The sequence below is a fragment of the Anabrus simplex genome, chromosome 2 (assembly GCF_040414725.1).
Source record: "Anabrus simplex isolate iqAnaSimp1 chromosome 2, ASM4041472v1, whole genome shotgun sequence".
Classification (NCBI taxonomy): Eukaryota; Metazoa; Arthropoda; class Insecta; order Orthoptera; family Tettigoniidae; genus Anabrus; species Anabrus simplex.
The window spans coordinates 497,796,926-497,818,685 of NC_090266.1; the positions used below are offsets into that span (position 1 = coordinate 497,796,926).

The following is a 21,760-nucleotide window of genomic DNA, read 5'->3' on the forward strand; positions in this document are numbered from 1 at the left end:
TCCTTTGCTAGGAGAGGTGGAAGTGACTGATTACTCAACATTCCAGCGCCCGGGGCCAGAACACACCTGTGACTGCTAGCCATAACTCGTCCTTGTTATCAGCTGTGACTCGCATGCGTACAGTAATCTCTTTCAACAGTGTTCTTACGTGTGAATTGTTGTGCGAAGTGTTTGTTAGTGACATGATGGGAAACAAAACAGTAGCTATGACGCACAATTTAAATTGTCTGTAATAGAACTTGCTGAAAATTGTGGCAATCTTGCTGCATCTCGTGAATTATCCGTAGCACAATCACACGTGCATTACTGGCAGAAGCAGAAAGAAGAATAAGAGTGTACCAAAAAAATTGGGAAGCATCCAGAAATTGAAAAGGAAATTGTTTCTTACATAAATTAATTGAGAAATGATGGCTTTTCAGTTTCCTACGAGATGCTCCATGTAAAGACAGTAGAAGTAGCGAGAACCTCAAAAATTCCTGATTTTAAAGCAAGCCGAGGTTGGCTTTGTTGGTTCCTGAAAAGGAACAATCTTTCTCTTCGAAGAAGGACATCTCTATGCCAGCGACTTCCGAAGGACCACAGTGAAAAATTTCAAGAAAACTGGCATTTCCAACAAACTAGATGGAACTGAAGATGACTGCATCTGGGAGATGGAAGAGAGTGGGAGTGATTCCTCACAGATGACTTTGGAAAAATGCGACGAAGAATGACATGGTATGTCTTATTTCCTTGAAGTGAAATACATATTAGCATGGGCAGTTTTACTGATTTTACCCTAATGCAGCATTCTAATTTATTGTAGGTATCTGGCTCCTATCTTCATTGAATTCTCGCATGACATTAAAAGAAGGCGGTTTTCGTATAATTATTGCTAGGGAACATATTATTGTCTTCGATTTTTTATTAAAATGAATTGTGTTTTACATATTTCCAATTATTTTGTACTATTTTAGGCCTAAATAAATTTTGTAACTTAAGTAAGGTAATTATGGTCAAGTTTTTCGTTACCATTTTAAATTTAGATTCGCATAATTTTCCCTCCCCTTTTGTGAGGTTGAAAGAAGTAAGAAAAGGGGGAAGAGTTACGCGAGTAAATACGGTGTTATGTTATTGAAAGAAAAGTATGTATAATTGAGGGTGAAATCCAGAAGTAACATAAATTCCTCCATTTCCTTGTTGCTAAGTTTTTTGTGCCTCTCTAGGTTTTATTTTTATTATGACAATGGTCTCTCTCTTTTATTGGAATGTTGAAAAGCATATTAGTGACATAAAATGAATTCAAAGTGAAAGATGGTTTCATTTTAATGTTCCCAGCTTCATGGGAGAGATGTGTCATCCATGATGTCGCTGATCCACTCATGATTGCTAACCATCTAGCAAGTCATTTTGCTGATATGTCTGGTTCCGGGAATTACCTTTCTGATTTCCTGGTTCCGAAACATGAGGCAGAACACCATCATCTGAGTTTGCCACTCAAGCTTCAGAGGATTATATCGTGCTCCTTACAGAGTGAGAAGTCTGCAGCGCCTTGGCGCTTTGCAAGGACTCTGCTCCCAAACCAGATAATATTCATAATCAGACATTGAAACATCTCAGTGAGGATAGCCTCTTAGATCTTCTTGGGGTGTTCAGCCAAATCTGGATAGAGGGTGTGAGTTTCCATCATATTGGCAAGGCAGAATGGTAATTCCTGTCTTCATGCCTGGAAAAGATCCTAAGTATGCAGGAAGTCACAGACTTATTTGTCTCACTAACTGTCTGTGTAAACTATTTGAGAGGATTATGAATCGCTGACTTTTGTGGTGTTTGGAGAAAAGACTACTTTTGTCCGAGTACCAGTGTGGTTTTTGAGCTGCCTGCTCCACCACTGACCACTAATTCCTAGGTAACTTGCCAGTTTTTACTGCACATTTTTTTGTCCCTTTGTCTATTCTGTGTCCAGTAGGGAAGGCATGTTAGCAATGTCATGCTGAGGAAAATGGAGTCCCACAGGGATCAGTTCTGAGTGTCACTCTGTTTGCGATTGCCATAAATGGTATTGTTGCTGCTGCTGGTTCAGCAGTAGTACTGTCGCTATAGGTTGATGATTTTGTTCTGCATTATAGCTCACAAAGTATGGCAGACGCAGAGCGATAATTACAGCAATCTATTAGGAGAGTGGAAGAGTGGACCTTAGTACATGGATTTCGGTTTTCAACTGCAAAGACTTCTCTTGTTAATTTCTGCCAGCGCACTCTTCTCCCTCATGTTGAGCTTTATTTATGGGGAGTCACTCTTCCTGTAGTTGACACGTACTGATTTCTTAGGCTCCTTTTCAATAGTAAATTATCGTGGGAGCCACATGTGTGTCAGTTAAAAGTCAAATAAAGTTTTATAGCGGCACTCCATGGAGGGCAGACCGCACACTGATTTTATGATTTTATAGGGATCATATGTTATCCAGGTTAGACTACGGCAGTGCAGCATTTGGATCAGCAAGGCCAAAGCACCCTTGTGAAACTAAATAGCATCCGCCACAGCAGAGTTAGGTTGGCAACGGGTGCATTCCATACAAGCCTCATTCCTAGCTTGCTCGCTGAATCTAGTGTGCCGCCTCTAAATCTGACGTGCCAACAAATGCTATTGTCCTGTGCTGCAAATTTGCAACAGATGCCAACAGATGTCACTTCACTGAACCTGTCCCTGTGTATTCACAATGGGAATGTCGGCTGTACGCTGCTTATCACGAGCAATGCAGCTGATTGGTATATACTTGGATAGCAGTTACAGACTGTTTGATGTACCTTCAGTTCCTTGTCTTTTAGAGGACCAAGTAAGGTACCCCCTTGGATAATACGATGACCTGAAATCATCCTAGATTTGAATACTGGCCCAAAAGTGAACACGGACCACTCCATTTATCGGAAGAACTTCCTGTCCGTTGTTAGCTGGTATTGAGATTCAGTAGTTATTTACACAGATGGTATGAAGGCAGAAGCAAAAGTTGGCTGTGCGTTTGTTGTTCATAAGAAGAGGTTTCTTTTTCCTCTATCGGAAACCTGTAGTGTATACACAGCAGAATTCTATGCTATCCTTGAAGCTCTGCGGTACACGCTGTCTAATGAACGTCGGCACTTTCTGCCTTGTACTGACTCCTTGAGCTTGTTACAATCTATTCATGCATGTTTCCTGCGGCATCCTCTGGTGCAGCGGATCCAGGACCTACTGGCCAGGGATTGGAGTGCTAGCACCAGAATCACATTTTTGTGGCTCCCAAGCCACATGGGTATAGCAGGGAATGAGTTAGCTGATAGGGCTGCCAAGAAGGCAGTCACATTGCCTTACAAGTTAGTTTGCAGCTTGTGATATTCGTTTTCAGCTGAGACATTTGGTGTTGTGCCATTGGAGATGGAATGGCAAGCCACTCCTCTTTTAAATAAGTTGAGAACGATTAAAGGAACTATGACGGTATGGAAGACCTATCTGCAAGTTTCTCGGAAAGAATCCTTGTTATTGTCGTCTTCGGATTATTCATAGTATAGCATGTCCTTACGCAGTGCACGGACCTGGCCGATCTGCGTTGTAGTCTAAAAATTACAAGAAAAGGAGGCATTGTGAATCAGATCCACTGATTATTTTAAATTCATAATCATTTTCTTTATCATCCTCTTTTAAATTTTAGTCACTGGGTAAATTTTATTATTATTATTATTATTATTATTATTATTATTATTATTATTATTATTATTATTATTATTATTATTATTATTATTATTATTATTATTACATTTTGTTTCATTTCCTACCATTAGGGGACGATGATCTAGATGTTAGGCCCCTTTGAACAACAATCATCATCATCATCATCATCATCTTGCACATTAGACCTGGAAGTTTTAGATGTAACAGTGAGTATGTATGGTTTCCTCAAGTTCATAGAATTCAGCCAGAAATACCGTTCTGCTTCCTGGAGGACAATACCCATAATTTTTCCTGCAGACTGCACTGTCTTTGCTTCTGTCTTTGTCGAATTCGGTGACATTCTGTGTACTCTGACATTTTGTTTCTGATTTGTAATGATTAGAGCCTGGATTTTTAATATTATGAAATTGAGAAATATGTACACTCAACTGCACAATATTTGGCTGCCAGTTAAACTTCAAGAATCTGCTTCGTTAGTGACCTGCCAATCAGGGTAAACTTGCACAATACTGGCCATGCATTGGAAGCATACATAGTATCTGGCTTGTAGACATCACTGAGATCCAGTTTCTAGATGGACAAATAACACACAAACAAATAGTGCATAAAATTGTTTTTATAAAGTAAAGGAGCAGTTATCTTTCAGATAAATCTGTAAATAACATACCTCATTGCGAAGTGGAGGTTATCCAACCTGTTCTGACAGTGGGATGTGGTAGCTTACTTGGATGAAATGGCTTCAATTAGCATAGAATGTTGGTAAGGTACTGTGTGATTGGACAAAAGCAATAATTGCACCTATCTATAAACAAGAGAACTGGAAGAATTGCAACAAACATCGAAGTATTTCATTGATCAGTATACCAGCAAGGTGCTCACTGGCATTTTGGAAGGGAGGGTGCGATCAGTGGTTAAGAGTAAGTTAATTGATAAACAGTGTGGTTTCAGACCACAAAGGGGCTGTCAGGGTGAGATTTTCAGTTTGTGCCAGGTAATTGAAAAATGCTGCAAGAGGAATAGACCGTTATGTTTATGTTCGTAAATCTTGAGGAGGCATATGACTGAGTACCAATGGAAAACATTTTAGCTGTACTGGGGGTTTATGGGATTAAGGGTAGATTATTAAAATACCTGAGCGAGTTGGCCGTGCGGTTAGAGGCGCGCAGCTGTGAGTTTGCATTCGTGAGATAATGGGTTCGAACCTCACTGTCAGCAGCCCTGATGTGGTTTTCTGTGGTTTCCCATTTTCACACCAGGCAAATGCTGGTGCTGTAGCTTAAGGCGACAGTCGCTTCCTTCCCACTCCTAGCCCTGTCCTATCCCATCGTTGCCTTAATACCTATCTGTGGTGGTGCGACATAAAGGAACTTAATTTTTTTTATTAAAAACAATCAAAGGGTCAGACTCCTTGGCTGAATGGTCAGCGTTGAGGCCTTTGGTTCAGAGGGTCCCGAGTTGAGTTCCTGGCCAGGTCAGTTTTTTTAATCACCTTTGGTTAATCCTTCTGGCTCGGGGACTGTGTATTTGTGTTTGTCCCAACACTCTCCTTTTCATATTCATACAACACACCACATCACTGACCACCATAGAAACACGCTATAGTGATTACATCGCTCTACATAGGGTTAGCATCAGGAAGGGCCTCTGGCTGTAAAAGAGCGCCAAGTCCACTTGCACAACACAGTTCACACCCGTTACCCCGCAAATGTGGGAAGTGTGGTAGGACAAAAAAAGGAGAAAAAATTAAAATCAATCAAAGGCATTTATGTTTAGAATTGGACCACAGCGAGAATTCATGGTAGAAAGAGGTATTGGTTCAAGGTACTTGCAGGGGTTAGACAAGCCTGTAATCTTTTACCTTTGTTGTTCATAGTTTACATTGATAATATAAAATGAACGGTGTAAAGTGGCTGGGAGGGATACGGTTAAGTGGAAATGTAGTAAGCAGTTTGACGTATGCCGACGACTTGGTTTTTATGGCAGATTGTGCTGAAAGCCTGCAGTCTAATATCTTGAAATTTGAAAATAGGACCAGTGAGCATGATATCAAAATTAGCCTTTCCAAGACTGAGGTGATATCAGTTGGTGTGAAACCTAAGAGAATTGAATGTCAGGTTGCGAATACAGAACTGGAACAGAGATACAATTTCAAGTACCTATTTATGATGTATATTCTCCCAGGATGGTGGTAGAGTAAGTGAGATTGAAACAAGGTGCAGCAAAACTAATGCACTGAGCTCACATTTGCAATCAACAGTATTCTGTAAGTAAAGTGTCAACTCCCGGATGAAACTATCTTTACAGCAGTCTATTTTCAGACTGACTTCGCTTTACAGATGTGAAAGTTGGGTGGACGCAGGATATCTTATTCATATTTAGCATGTTCATTATTGATTGGCACTCTCCCTATAACTCCTGCAATGTAGCAGTTTGAGTACTGTCTGCCTCCACCAGATGGTGGTGTTGCTTCCCATAGGTGGCGCATTGCAGCAGTACTTGTTCTGGCATGGAAGCAGCAAGCATGGGCAATGATGGATAGTATGTTTCTCGGGAGGGAAAGAGTGACTGCTTCAGACATCTACAAGAGGTTAGTAGCCATATGTGGGGAAACAGCACCAAGCCACAGATCTGTGTTTTGTTGGATATCAGAGTTCAGAGTTGGCAGAGACTGTGCTGAAAAATGCAAAAGCACTGGGCATCCAGCGACTGCACGCGAACCAAACAATGTCCAGCTTGTCAGTGACTTGATAATGGGACACGTTTGATGAACTAGAGAAGGCATCAGGTCTGTAAGTAAGATGTCAGCTCCCGGTTGAAACTATCTTTACTGTGGTCTATTTTCAGACTGACTTTGCTTTGCAGGTGTGAAAGTTGGGTGGACAAAGGATGTACTTTTTTATGCTGAAGATGTTCCAAAATGGAATGAAACATATTCTTGTAATATTTAGCTAGAATTTAAGTTGAAACGTGTTTGTATTTGCATAAAAACTACCTCTAAAAATTAAGAAGTATTGGAAGGTGGGAAAAATCCTTTGACCTTAGTTATGTTAAAGCCAATACAGATAAAAAATATTTATAAGTTGCAACAGGTATATCACGAGGAACCCTCCACACCATCATCCATGAAAATTTGAAAGTCAAGAAGGTAGAAGGTGTGAGCACAATGGGTGCCCCATTCCCTCACCAATGCGCATGAACAGAAGCATGTGAAGATATGTCAACAGTTGGTGCAACAGCACAGAGCAGATCCAGTGGACTTCTTTGAGCGTCTGGTCACTGTCGACGGGAATACCTGTAGTATACAGTAATCTGTATTCGTTTGTTCAGTAAATGGTTCCTTTGAATGTGAAAAAGTTGTAGTGTGAATCATTTCTGAACACCCCCAAGTAAGTTAGAAGTAACAGATATGAAAGTAGCAAGAATGATCTTGGTATAAAGAGATGGTAACAATGACAGGAAGGTACTCAGAACGAAGAGATGAAAGCTAAGTTAGGAATGAACTCTATTGATGAATCTGTATGTAGTAAAATGCTTAGGTAGTGGGGTCATGTGAGGTGAATGGAGGAGGATAGGTTACCTAGGAGAATAATGAACTCAGTCATGGAGGGTAAGAGAGGTAGCAGGAGACCAAGTCAATGATGGTTAGACTCAGTATCTAATGATTTCAGGATAAAAGGTGTGGAAATAAACAAGGCCACAGACCTTGTTGCAAATAGATGATTGTGGTGGAGTTTAGTAAATTCACAGAGGTTTGCAGACTGAATGCTGAAAGGCATAACAGTCTATAATGAAGTATGTATGTATGTATGTATGTATATGTAAATCAATTAGCACAAGAAATGTTAATGTTGGATTTTTTATGATTATCCAACATCAGATCTGTGTATGCCTTTCTTTTTGTTGGGGATAGAGATGTTGTCACTAATGGTTAAATCTTTGGAATTCTTAGAAAGCCTAAGGAACTGAAAGATAAATTATTTTCACATGAAAAATTTATTGCAGTTTATTGCTCCATGTTTAGTTATGAACAATATGTCAGCACATTGTTTAGTGTTTAGTGTGTCTCATTTTTGATACGGGTTCGGGATTGAGTTCAGTTCTCTGTTTAGTTGTATGAAGAAAGGTTCATATCTTTTAAGTATATAATTTTATCTGATTTAGCTACAGTTTGAAGTAATAATTAGACTCCATTGAAAAGTAACAAATGTTTGAAGTATCCCCACCATTGTTGAGAGAAAGTTTTGGTTTTCTAAAACACAGTGTTATTATTTAACCTGTTGGTATTATTTTTCAATATATTTTTGTTTCAGTGACAATGTATATACTGATGTGTTTGGAGCAAATCTGTATAACCAGTACCTGAGTAAGAGAGATGGCAGACGTGTCACCAGACAGCAGCAAAGCATTGAGGATCTCCTTGGAGCAAATCCCCATTATTGGGATCATGCTGCTGAGTCATGTTTCAGTATTTTGGTTGAAGTATGTATTTTATTTATAGTTAATGATTTCTATTTTAGCAATCTATGCTTCACTCCATTTAACTTTTAAGAAAACATTTTTTTGTGGTTGTGTTATAGTTCTTTGAGCGGATTCTTGACTGGCACCTGAGAGACATTGTCACAGTAGGCATCAACCAGATTGGTTTTGTAAAGGGAATCAGTACTTCTGATGCAATCTTTGCATCCTGCATGCTTCTGCAGAAAAATAAAGAAAAGAATAACCCATTACACTTGGCATTCCTCGGCCTAGAGAAGGCATTTGATCATGTTCCGGATCAGCTCATCTGGTATACATTGCGCGGCCGTGGCATGTCAGAGTTGCTTATCGACTGGGTGCACGGATGCTTTATGAGAATACTTGTAGCAGAGTGTGAGGTGTACTGCTGACCTCTCTGGGAGCTTCCATGTAAGAGTTGGAGAACATCTGGGGTCAGCGCTGTCACACTTCATACTCGTTATGGACACCATCTCTCTTGACCTGCACGAGAGTGTTTCTTGCACTGTATTCTATGCCAATGACATCCTACTTGCAGCTACAACCAAAGAGGAACTGCTGGGCTGTGTTCAAACATGGAGTGAACTCCTAAATGTTGAGAAAACTGAGTATCTGGAAATGAATTCCAACACATCCACTGTCGCTACCAATGATGAAGATCTAGTGAAAACTAACTACTTCCAGTATATAGGATCCCACATGTAAAGTGATGTTGGTATTGATCAGGAAGTGAGGGCTAAAGTGAATGCAGCGTGGCTTAGATGGAGGGGAATAACAGGAGCATTATGTGATAGGCATGTGCTAGTCCACCACAAATCAAAGGTGTACCGCACTATAGACCATCCAGCGACATTGTATAGCGCTGAGAGCTGCCATTCACTACTGTCCTGTACAAATCATGGCTATGTGCATTTTATATTGGTCTCTTGGAAGTATCAATCTGTGATCACATAACTGACATGATCTGGCAGAGATTGGGAATTATTCCCATTCAAAAGAAAATGTAAGGAGGTGCCTTGGGTGGTATAGCCATATCCTGAGAGCAGTAAATGGTACTGTCGCTTGTGATGCATACAACTTCACCATCGATGGTTAGTGCCCACGTGGAAGACCAAGACAGCAGTGACATGACACTCCAACTGTTGATATGAAAATTGCTCAACTCACACCATATGTTGCGTCTGATCATTTAAAATGGCATTCGTCAATCTAAAGGCCAATCCTGCACCTCCGGTAAAATGCTAAGAAGAAGAAGAAGAAGAAGAAGAAGAAGAAGAAGAAGAAGAAGAAGAAGTTATATTTCTGTCTTTATTAAGCCATAGAAATTTGAATTATTTTGTATTTCACATATCACTATTCTACCCCACCTGCGTCGAAGTTTGAATGTAGATGATCCCAGTAGCATCTCAGGAAAAAATTTATTTCATCAATATTCTACTCATTCACCGTAGGTTCCGAGAAAGATCACCTTCCATTCCTCTAAGTATCGCTCAATAAACCAATTCTGTCGGTGGACGTCTCCATTCGACATTCAGTATGAATATTTCTTATCGTAAATGAATATGTGATCCTAATTCTACATATCTTATCTTAACTTTCATAAATAATAAATCCAACTTATCATTATACTAATTTATTAGCATGCTAATCTGAAGAAGAAAATAAAATGAATTCTGTTAACATGAGAAAAGAACAATGGGCTTCTTCTTCTTCTTCTTTTATGACCACATAGGATCACTTTAGTCAGTCCGGCGTTCAGGTTTCTTTGAAGGGATTGTTCGGGCTTTGTGGTCCTCCCAGTACTTCTTCAGATGCTCTGATCTCCGTGCCCTTTGCTCAGTTGAAAATATGCGTGTTGTTGGTTTGTTTTGTGTGAGGGTAAAGCGGAGGTTTGTATTCTTGAGTTTTGTATTTAATTTTATCTTATTTGTGGTGTCTTCTGTTGTAAGGCCCATTTCCTTCAGATCCTCTCTTACTTCTCTGATCCATTTACATCCTGTTGTGGTATTTTTTGAGACGAGATTGTGTTGTACTAGTTGTTTCAGAAGTCTCGAATCCTGCTTGTCCAAAGAATCCCAGTCTCCTCTTATGCATAGTATCTGTAATGGGTTCTAGCTCTTTGTACACGACTTTGTTAGGTATTAACCGCCACTGTCCATCTTTCTGGTATTTTTTGTTGACGCAGGTTCTTCCAATCCTCCTTTCAATTTTCTGAAGTCTGTCAATCTTTGATTGTTTATTCAGGTGAAAAAATGTTTCTGCTGCATATGTAGCTTCCAGTTTTATAACTGTGTTGTAGTGTTTTATTTTTGCATTTATTGATAGACATTTATTTTTGTAGATATCCCATGTTAATTTTTGTGCTTTAGCTAATCTATTTGTTCTTGTTTGGATTGAGATTTTTTTCATTTAGGTTATGTGTTATGGGCTTCTATATAAAAATCAAACATATTTTACATTTCTGTCTGGCAATGAATCATAATTGAAATGGTATCTTCCTCTTAATAACTCATCCATTCAATACTGAACTTCATAATATTGGATTATTTAACACCATCTTATAACAGCTAAATCTCATTTTGACTCCTCTGTCGAAAAAAAAAAAAAAAAAAAAAAAGTCTAATGATATGAATAAGATGCCCTACTGAAAATATAATTTACGTAAATTAGTTGGTTTTCATCTAACTTCATTCATATTTAATATACCTGGCCTCCCTATACAAGACCATCATCCTTATTCTCTTTATTATTTGGGAAATTTCATAATTGGGTTTCTTATGACTTTGTGTTTCCCTTGTGAAATCCGAGATATTTGATAAGTTTCCTTAATATGGCTTAAGATCGTTGCCATACTTTCAAAAAATGATGTTAGAAATGAAATATTCATCTATTTCTCATATATTAAAACTCATCTGCAATATTAGCAAGCATAAACAAGATAAATATACCTTTCATTAATCATCCACTAGTATAGTAAACGAAAGGATGTGCCAAACATTCAGATATTATTCTACCATCAATCATCTACCTCATTTCATATTCCGCCGTGCTATTCATTTGAATTAGCTCAATATCTCAATCTATGGTTCGCTTGGGAAAGAAATATCGTAATTCATCGATTACTCCAGTCATATATCCTTATATCTTCACCATTATGCATGCGGAGGCTAACAACTAACAACTACTCATAGTATATCACTGTGTGACTTAATTTGACATAAAATCAGCTGGTCTCTTGCTAATACACTCTTCTCAACATGAACCTAACCCTATAATATCTATTCAATACGATCCTCTATTGATATGTATCATACAATCTTGATTCAATACAGACCAAAAATTAAATTTTTGACATTAAATCATACAACTTCATAACATCTTCTTCTTACATATAACCTCTCGAAATATAAACATTTAAATTTCAACATCTCTACTAATACACAATTCAAATCTATATCTTCTTAGCCATCATTCTTCTCATTTCATTGTTCCTCCTTATAACATCTCATTTATTATGATAATATTCTCCCTCGACGATATTACTTCTGCAATACTCATATAATTCAAGTAGGATCCATCTCTTCCTTTAATTCGTATAGGTGCGGTCATGTTAGTCAAAATAATTGCCTCCTAGAGCTTATCTACGTCTTATGAGGCATGCATTCTTCCCAATGTTTTCAGAATCATATCTGAATAGCCTTTCCAAGCAGATTGGCATGATATATCAATATACACTCGCCAAAAGCATCAACATTACCATATCACTTCACATGTGAGTATACTTATCAATAAAAATAATTAACATTCATGGTTTCTATGATTAAGATCTGTTGCTGATGGTTAGAATTTGGCACATAGAATAAATCTGAACTAAATATTTCATTGAAGGAAATTATTGCTATCTAATGATATAAGTACCTTTAAACAAGAAACTTATCTCATATCTCGTCACTCCTCTGGGAACTGCTACCTTTTCCTCGGATGTTAGACGTGCCAATATAAATGGTCCGTTATTGGACATTATAAATTTTCCAGCTAACTCATTCCTGGTTGCCAGCGTTTCACCCCCGTGTGCTAGGTTGGGCTCATCAGTTGGTACCTAGCACACCTACCAAGACGCTGGCTAGTGCATACCGTGGAGGCCACTGCGTATGCTACTTGAAGCCACCGGCAGTGCTAATGCACTATGAGAGACTTTGTCTCACTACCAATAATTGATGCCTGCTTGGCCATCAGATGGTATAGATGTTGATTCCCATAGGGAATCTGAAATATTTGTCCCAAATGAGTAAATTTATAATACCAATATAAATGGTCCGTTATTGGACATTATAAATTCTCCATACAGCCAGCCGGTTACCGCCTCTCCAGACGTCATCTCTGGTCCCAATACATTGCTGCTGCTCTGCTTCGTTATGGCATCCTAGGTAATCTTCTCCCTCAGCTTAAGTGGATTTCATGATGTCACATTTGCTCATGAAAGTAGAAATTAACATTGGATTGGTAGAATACATATTTAAAATATTTATTTAGCCTCTTAATATATCTATATTATTGTTTCTACGTAAAATTGCGTCTCTGTTCCTATGTGGATATGGTTTCTTGTTAATAAATAAATTTTTCTCAGGCTAATAATGGATTCCAATTCCTAATTTAATCACTCTTCAGTGTACTATATTGCCTGAAGTACAGAGTTTTGACTTCTCGCCTCTTCTCTGCAGCGGTCTCAATATCACGTTTCGCCAATATTTAAATTTAAGGATCTCGGATCTTCTCCGTATTTCGATTGCTGTTCTCTGCTATATAGCTTGCAGTTATGCTTCAGTCTTCTATTTAAATTATTCTTTCGTTCCGTAACGACAGATTCAGTCTTCTTTCTTCTCCGATGACTTACTTAATGCAATCCTTTTTTTCTTCCAGTAAAGAATGAATTAGGTTTCAATTGTTTTTTAAAACAATACCTGATCCATCTCAACGTTCTTATACATGGCCTTTATAACTCTACGCCTTCTGAACTTAGATTGATCTGAGTTTCCGCGACATTTCTCATATATTTATACTACCTGAAGTTGCCGTGCGCCATTTTGTCTGGCCCTTTTTCATTCGTATTAGCATCTAGATTGTAACGTAATGGTACACTATGCAGGCTGTATAGGAAATACGTAGAGTGACGGTGGTGCCATATTTTCTTACATATAACATTCATTTGTATTTCGTAGACAACTTCCCTGCTCCCCTTAATATGCACATTTCCTCCACATACAGTGAATCATTTACTTTGGGTTTGGTTACTATGCCTTTGGCAAAGCCAGTTACTTTTAATTTAATGCTTACTGAATCCACTGGAAAGTGTGAAAAACCTTGCATACATTGGCAGTGTAATTTCTTGGGATGCACTATTCACAAAGGTGGTGTCAAATAGAGTGTAAAAGAGCTCTCATTTTTACCAGCAAATAAGAACATTCCTTTGGGACCTCAAAATGTCAAGAAAGACAAAGCTATTCATATTCAATCAATACTTCATACTGATTGTAACTTGTGGTATCGAAATATGCACCCTATTTAAAGAGGACTGATCAAGGTTACAGGCATCTGAGAGGAAGTTCCTGAGGTCCACAAATCAAAAGAAAATAAAACTGGACAAGTTAAGGAATGACATGGTAAGAAAGGAAACTGCGATTGAGTCATCGTTTGATTGGTTGAGCATATCCAGATTGAGGTGGTTCGGGCATGTAATGAGGATGGAGCCAAACAAGGACAGCTTATGTTATCTTGGAGAAGCACGTGGCAGGAAAACGGATGGTGGGAAGACCAAGAACCCACTGGATGGACATCGTCAAGATGGACCTTGCAGATCGGGGAAGGACATTAAGAACAGAACATATCTCAATAAGACAGAGTGGAAGAAGCTCGCCAACAGAACCCGGGAAATTGGAACTGTAAAATGACGACGACTTGCTGAATCACTTGAATGCTTGTTCACAACTTCTAGCCGTCCAGTTTTAATTTCTGTCAGCATGTAGTAGAAAAATAATAATAATCTGTCTATTAAGTATAGTTTTAACTTCAATTCTGTTCTATCAGTTAACCTGTTTTAAATAGGATTTGCCTAAGTGCAGGTTAAAATTGTTGTGTAGTTACTTGACTAGATAGTATCTTGCTTGCTTTATTGGTGTGTAATCCTTTCAATATTTCAGGATTTAACGTAGCAGCGGTTTTCAGGTTTAGAACGTAGTAGTGTAATAATAATAGTGATAACAATAATCTGTCTTCACATTTGGTTTAAACTACATTTGTTTAGTTTGTTACCCTGTTATTCCTATTATTTTGTAATTAGGATATGCCTGAGTAGTACTGTAGTCTAGTTATTGTATTAGTTAGTATCTTGCATTCTTTACTGTCGTGTAGTCCTTGTGTAGTATACAGCATTTCTTTCCGTTGATTTCTTTAAATTCATAGGATATGTTATTTTTTTATTGATATTTTGTATTTCATTAAGTAGATTAAAGACTGGCTGCAAAATGCAACTGCAGGGGCTATGGATGTGAATGGGCATTAAGGAATATGAGGGAAGAAAGAGTGAGTTTGAAAGAGATTATTAGGTTTGTAACAGAGGACAGGAATGAAGATAAGTCTCCCTAAAACTATTATGGTTGATAGACAGGAAGGAAGGGGAGAAGTTGTGGAAGAGAGGTGAAGCGATTTTTTAAGGGGAAGAAAATTGAGAGCTAAGGGCTCAAGTCTGGGGAGAGTTTAGAAGAGGTATCGGTGAGGAATCTGTATGACTCGCTGGAGGTAGAACAGCAGAGGGAAGATGAGAAATCTGAAAATGTTAAAGAGGAGGGGCGAGACAAGAAGAAAGGAAAGGGAAACATAGAATACAGGATAGCAAGTGGAAGGTGGAAGAGGGCCATGAGAGGGAGAAGAGGAGGAAGTAGATACTGCAGCTGTCAGGAAAGATCAGGAAGATCAAGAAGGGAAGATTTCTAATGAAGTGGGTAGGCTTGAGGCTCTGGTCATGAGGAACTTCGTTGCTAGGCGTTTTGGGAAGTGTGTGGAGGAAAGGGAAGTAGGATAGACTGTAATATAGGAATTAGATTTAGGCAGTTGTAGAGGTAAGGAAACAGGAAGAACAAGGGTTAAGGAGAAAGTGGTAGTTTTTGACATTGGTACCAACAACGTAAGGCAAGCAGGAATTTGTATCACCATAGTTTGTGGGAACTGGTTATGCCAGCATGAGAGATGTTTAAGGGAGCAGAGATTGTTATCAGGAGGGTTATTGACTGGAGAGTGGTCAGGGATTTAAATATAGACTATGGAGTGGGTATATGGGGAAATGTGTGTGAAATTTGTAGATCCTAATTGGTGGGTAGGTGATGGGGATCTGCGTTCAGATGGCCTTCTCTTGAACTACAGCGGTACGTATAAGTTAAGAGGTTTGTTTAGAAGGGTTATAGGGAGGTACTTTCAGGGAACTGTGGGGACTAGGGAGCAGTGATGAGAGTACAGGGAGCTGGAAGTCGAACAAGGATAACAAAGTAGTTGGTGTTAAACTATAGAAATCTTGTAAGGAAAGGAATAGAATTAAGTAATTTTAAAGATATTTATTTACCGGATAATATAATGGAAGTCGGATCATGGCTAAGAAGTGATATTATGAATGCAGAAATTTTCTCTCCGAACTGGAGTGTTTATCGTAGAGAGAGGATAGTTTTGATTAAAGGGGGAGTATTCATACTGGTTAAAGAAGAATTTGTAAGCTGTAAAAAAGTTATGGACAGGAAACATGAAATTTTAGGTGGAAGACTCATCACTGAAGGTTGATGTTTTTGGGGCATACAGACCTGGAAGGGATGACACTGATGCTGAATTCTTGGATAGAAAAATCAGGGGTATGTAGGGAACGACATGGAAAGGAACATATAGCAAGTTATCTCAATTTACCACATGTTTATTGTTCTCATTACTATTTTATTTTGGTGTACATAAATATCACACAAGATATGTTCTCTTCCTTACATGAAACCACTTTATTGCTGCTACGTCTATTCCTTAACAACACAGAGTTATACACAATTATACACAACACTATTAAGGGAAACACACTGAAGCAATTCACTGTTGATTCTGTCAAGTGCAAATATCAACAAGTCCCCACACTGATCAGTCACTTCACCATCATGTAGTCGATTTCGAAAAGTACAGATATCAACTAGTTCTTACACTGGTTATTCACTTTACCAACACAAGGCAAGACTGGCTACCCTCACTCAAGTTGATTCTGACAAATACAGATATCAACTCACTCTAACCCACACTCTACATTCTCTTACTGACTGATTTCACCACAGAGTCCAAATGGTCTAGAAATATCGACTTCTGGAAATGTTTTTGCAACACTCTAAATGGAAAACATCCGATCATACAAGAACAATCAATTGACCAGCTGCTCGATTGGAGTAGATCAAACTCAAATATTCTGTTACATATACACAAACCACATGGACAACTCTATAACATTCCTAATGTTTCTACATGTATCTGGATAATAAATAATTACTGTAAGTTTCCAGAAACCTCTATATGTATCAGAATGATTGTGGATTATACCCAAAATACGAATATTACAAAGTTTTCTACTGCTTTTGACTACACAGATTTTGAGGTTATAACAATACACAATACATATTTTCAGAACATAGTCGTACTTGACAGCATAAAAAGATGATTAAGATGTATGAAACATAGTCATTGAAGGTTTTACAAGAGTTAGGTTATGTGTAGCATGGTGTACATGTGACAGTTATCCCCACTAAAACCTTCAGTATCTATCCTGTACATTCCTTACTCTAGGTCTTTAATTATAACTAAGTGTCCTTGTATTTAAATATTTGTCCCTCTTAGTCCTCGTGGTTCATGTTTGTGGGTTACTGTAGTCACGTCCTAGTTCGTGAACCATGGGCAATGGCTGAGTGGCCTAGTAAGTAGTCCTGAGAGTCGGGATGCCAGTTGCTATGGAATGGGAGTGGGCATCTCGGACATATTCTGAGTCGTGGCCCTCCTTGTGCTCAGGCGGCCAGGACTATACAACTCACCGGTGGTCCATAACCCGTTAGAGGAGAGATTCTCACTTGGACTATGTGCAAGTAGGGTAGCATCCTGCTTCATGAATTTACCGAGCTCAGAACATTTTAAGCAAGCCTCGGACCTATGGGAGTAATGGAGTCCCACTCCCATTTGACAGGCGAGGGACTCCTTGGAAACAACATGGCGAACGAAATGGAATTTGATGGGGAGCTATCAATATCAACGGGGCTTATGGAAGAAAGAAGGTAGAACTGGCTGAGTCAGCAAAGAGGATGCATCTGGATGTGCTAGGAGAAGTGATTATTCGGGTAAGGGGGGATAATGAGGAAGAGATAGGAGATTATAAAGTGTACTTGACGGGTGTTAGAAAGGGAAGGGCAGAGTCTGGGGTAGGGCTCTTTATCAGGAATACCATTGCACGCAACATAGTTTCTGTTAGGCACGTAAATGAGCGAATGATGTGGGTAGATTTGTCAGTTGGGGGAATTAGGACAAGAATTGTGTCCGTGTATTCACCATGTGAGGGTGCAGATGAGGATGAAGTTGACAAGTTTTATGAAGCATTGAGTGACATCGTGGTCAGGGTCAACAGCAAGGATAGAATAGTGCTAATAGGCAATTTCAATGCGAGAGTTGGGAATAGAACTGAAGGATACGAAAGGGTGATTGGTAAATGTGGGGAAGATATGGAAGCTAATGGGAATGGGAAGCGTTTGCTGGACTTCTGTGCTAGTATGGGTTTAGCTGTTACGAATACATTCTTCAATCATAAGGCTATTCACCGCTACACATGGGAGGCTAGGGGTACCAGATCCATAATAGACTATATCTTAACAGACTTTGGATTCAGGAAATCTTTTAGGAATGTACGAGTTTTTTGCGGATTTTTCGATGATACAGACCACTATCTGATCTGTAGTGAACTAAGTATCTCTAGGCCTAGGGTAGAGAAAGTGAAATCTGTCTGCAAACGAATAAGGGTAGAAAATCTCCAGGACGAGGAAATTAGGCGGAAGTACATGGATATGATTAGTGAGAAGTTTCGAACAGTAGACAGTAAGCAGGTTCAGGATATAGAAAGTGAATGGGTGGCATACAGGGATGCTGTAGTAGGAACAGCAAAGGAATGCCTAGGAACAACTGTGTGTAAAGATGGGAAAAGGCGAACATCTTGGTGGAATGATGAAGTGAGAGCAGCCTGTAAACGTAAAAAGAAGGCTTATCAGAAATGGCTCCAAACAAGGGCCAAGGCAGACAGGGATTTGTATGTAGATGAAAGAAACAGAGCGAAACAAATAGTTGTTGAATCCAAAAAGAAATCGTGGGAAGATTTTGGTAATAACCTGGAAAGGCTAGGTCAAGCAGCAGGGAAACCTTTCTGGACAGTAATAAAGAATCTTAGGAAGGGAGAGAAAAAGGAAATGAACAGTGTTTTGAGTAATTCAGGTGAACTCATAATAGATCCCAGGGAATCACTGGAGAGGTGGAGGGAATATTTTGAACATCTTCTCAATGTAAAAGGAAATCATCATGGTGGTGTTGCAAACAGCCAAGCTCATGGGGAGGAGCAAAATGATGTTGGTGAAATTATGCTTGAGGAAGTGGAAAGGATAGTAAGTAAACTCCATTGTCATAAGGCAGCAGGAATAGATTAAATTAGACCTGAAATGGTGAAGTATAGTGGGAAGGCAGGATGAAATGGCTTCATAGAGTAGTAAAATTAGTGTGGAGTGTTGGTAAGGTACCTTCAGATTGGACAAAAGCAGTAATTGCACCTATCTATAAGCAAGGGAACAGGAAGGACTGCAACAACTATCGAGGTATCTCATTGATTATTATACCAGGCAAAGTATTCACTGGCATCTTGGAAGGGAGGGTGCGATCAGTCGTTGAGAGGAAGTTGGATGAAAACCAGTGTGGTTTCAGACCACAGAGAGGCTGTCAGGATCTGATTTTCAGTATGTGCCAGGTAATTGAAAAATGCTACGAGAGGAATAGGCAGTTGTGTTTATGTTTTGTAGATCTAGAGAAAGTATATGACAGGGTACCGAGGGAAAAGATGTTCACTATACTGGGGGACTATGGAATTAAATGTAGATTATTCAAATCAATCAAAGGCATTTATGTTAACAATTGGGCTTCAGTGAGAATTGATGGTAGAATGAGTTCTTGGTTCAGGGTACTTACAGGGGTTAGACAAGGCTGTAATCTTTCACCTTTGCTGTTCGTAGTTTACATGGATCATCTGCTGAAAGGTATAAAATGGCAGGGAGGGATTCAGTTAGGTGGAAATATAGTAAGCAGTTTGGCCTATGCTGACGACTTGGTCTTACTGGCAGACTGTGCCGAAAGCCTGCAGTCTAATATCTTGGAACTTGAAAATAGGTGCAATGAGTATGGTATGAAAATTAGCCTCTCGAAGACTAAATTGATGTCAGTAGGTAAGAAATTCAACAGAATTGAATGTGTGATTGGTGATACAAAGCTAGAACAGGTCGATAATTTCAAGTATTTAGGTTGTGTGTTCTCCCAGGATGGTAATATAGTAAGTGAGATTGAATCAAGGTGTAGTAAAACTGATGCAGTGAGCTCGCAGTTGCGATCAGCAGTATTCTGTAAGAAGGAAGTCAGCTCCCAGACGAAACTATCTTTACATCAGTCTGTTTTCAGACCAACTTAGCTTTACGGGAGCGAAAGCTGGGTGGACTCAGGATATCTTATTCATAGGTTAGAAGTAACAGACATTAAAGTAGCAAGAATGATTGCTGGTACAAACAGGTGGGAACAATTGCAGGAGGGTACTCGGAATGAGGAGATAAAGGCTAATTTAGGAATGAACTCGATGGATGAAGCTGTATGCATAAACCGGCTTCAGTGGTGGGGTCATGTGAGGCGAATGGAGGAGGATAGGTTACCTAGGAGAATAATGGACTCTGCTATTGAGGGTAAGAGAAGTAGAGGTAGACCAAGACGACGATGGTTAGACTCGGTTTCTAACGATTTAAAGATAAGAGGTATAGAAGTAAATGAGGCCACAACACTAGTTGCAAATCGAGGATTGTGGCGACGTTTAGTAAATTCTCAGAGGCTTGCAGACTGAATGCTGAAAGGCATAACAGTCTATAATGATAATGTATGTATGTATGTATGTATGTATGTATGTATGTATGTATGTATGTCTTAGTCCTCACTGTTTAACTACACACCACATTCCCTCAGTCACACTGTCCTCTTGTTGGCACTGTCGCAGTCCACAGTTCGCAGCCAGGCGGTTCGGTCGAAGGTCACCACCTTTCCATGGGGGATCCGCTGGTTCCGGTTGACTGTGCCCTCGTTTCTGTTGGCAACAATCCTAAGGTACTCCCATGACAGTCAAAACTCTGCTGACTTTCCCTTCGTTCGCACCTTTGTGTTCTCTCAGGGCCCATGCATCTTCACAGTCCACTGGTGTGATACACGGGTCAGGCTCGCATGTCTTGGACTTGGCCCTGTTGAGTCTTATTATGCTCTCCAAAGGACCTAAACATAATTGGCCTAATTACAACACCGCCAACAAGGCTAAACAACCTGTTGAGTCTTCTCTTTTTCCAGGGTGCTGAACTTACTGTTCTTACTGGCACATGGCTCCATGCCGGAACTAGTGTCCTGGTCAGGTGGCACACTTGTTTGTCGGTTATCGGTTCATACCCCATTGGTTCTTCGTCTCCTAGATGAGGGCCCACTAGTCGTGTCATTGCCATTGCTGCCTCCGTCTCCTGGGACATCGTCTGAGCCTCCTCGTGGTTCTGTTTCACGTCAAACATCCTCCCTTGGTGGATTTTGATGCCGCAGAGCTTGCTGCAGCTGTCAGCCTCCTTGTGCTTGGTATCATTCTGGTACGGCCACAGTCGCATCGCCTGGTTGTTTGGTCTCAGCGTCGAATACCAGCTGTGTTCTATTGGCTCGCTGAATACTTTCCTGCAGCTGGGCTCGGTAGTCAGCTCTCGGTTAGTGGACACTGCTGCGCCTGTTGAATTCTCCCACAACCTCCTCGCAGGTCGCACATAGCTGGGGGCTGCGTCGTACTTCAACCTCCTGGCCATGTAGTCCGGTGATCGGGTATTCGGCTCCCTCTTCTGACGTGATCCGGTCTCGAACTGGGTCTGGCTTGTTCCCCAGGAAGTGATCCCGCGGAGTTGCCACCTTCACAACGCAGGAGCCGCCATCTCTGCTTGTAGGCTTCACTCGTGTGTCCACAGCCGTCGTACATTCATGCAGGGCACTCGCTTCCTCCGCTGGGCCCCAAACTAAGGACTCCACAACCGTGAGCATCACTTCGGACTGCTTCTCGTCCGGTTCATTGTCCTTTTCTATGTCAGTGATCACCTTGGTTTTGAGAGAGCGCACTTCATTGTCCAATGAATTGATTTCGTCCTTTATTTCTTGAGACTGTATCAGCTGGGCCTCAATTATTCCATCAAGTTTTTGTACTGGCCCTGAATCAATGAAATTACCTGTT

General features: G+C 39.8%; 1 protein-coding gene across 1 annotated transcript in view; it reads left to right on the plus strand.

Moving 5' to 3' along the window:
- LOC136864196 (haloacid dehalogenase-like hydrolase domain-containing 5) overlaps positions 1-21,760 on the plus strand; it is a 188,197-nt gene that overhangs the window by 129,104 nt on the left and 37,333 nt on the right. Inside the window, exon 6 of the mRNA XM_067140871.2 lies at positions 7,992-8,160. Coding sequence (XP_066996972.2) covers positions 7,992-8,160 — 169 coding nt within the window. The remainder of the gene's footprint in view (positions 1-7,991; positions 8,161-21,760) is intronic.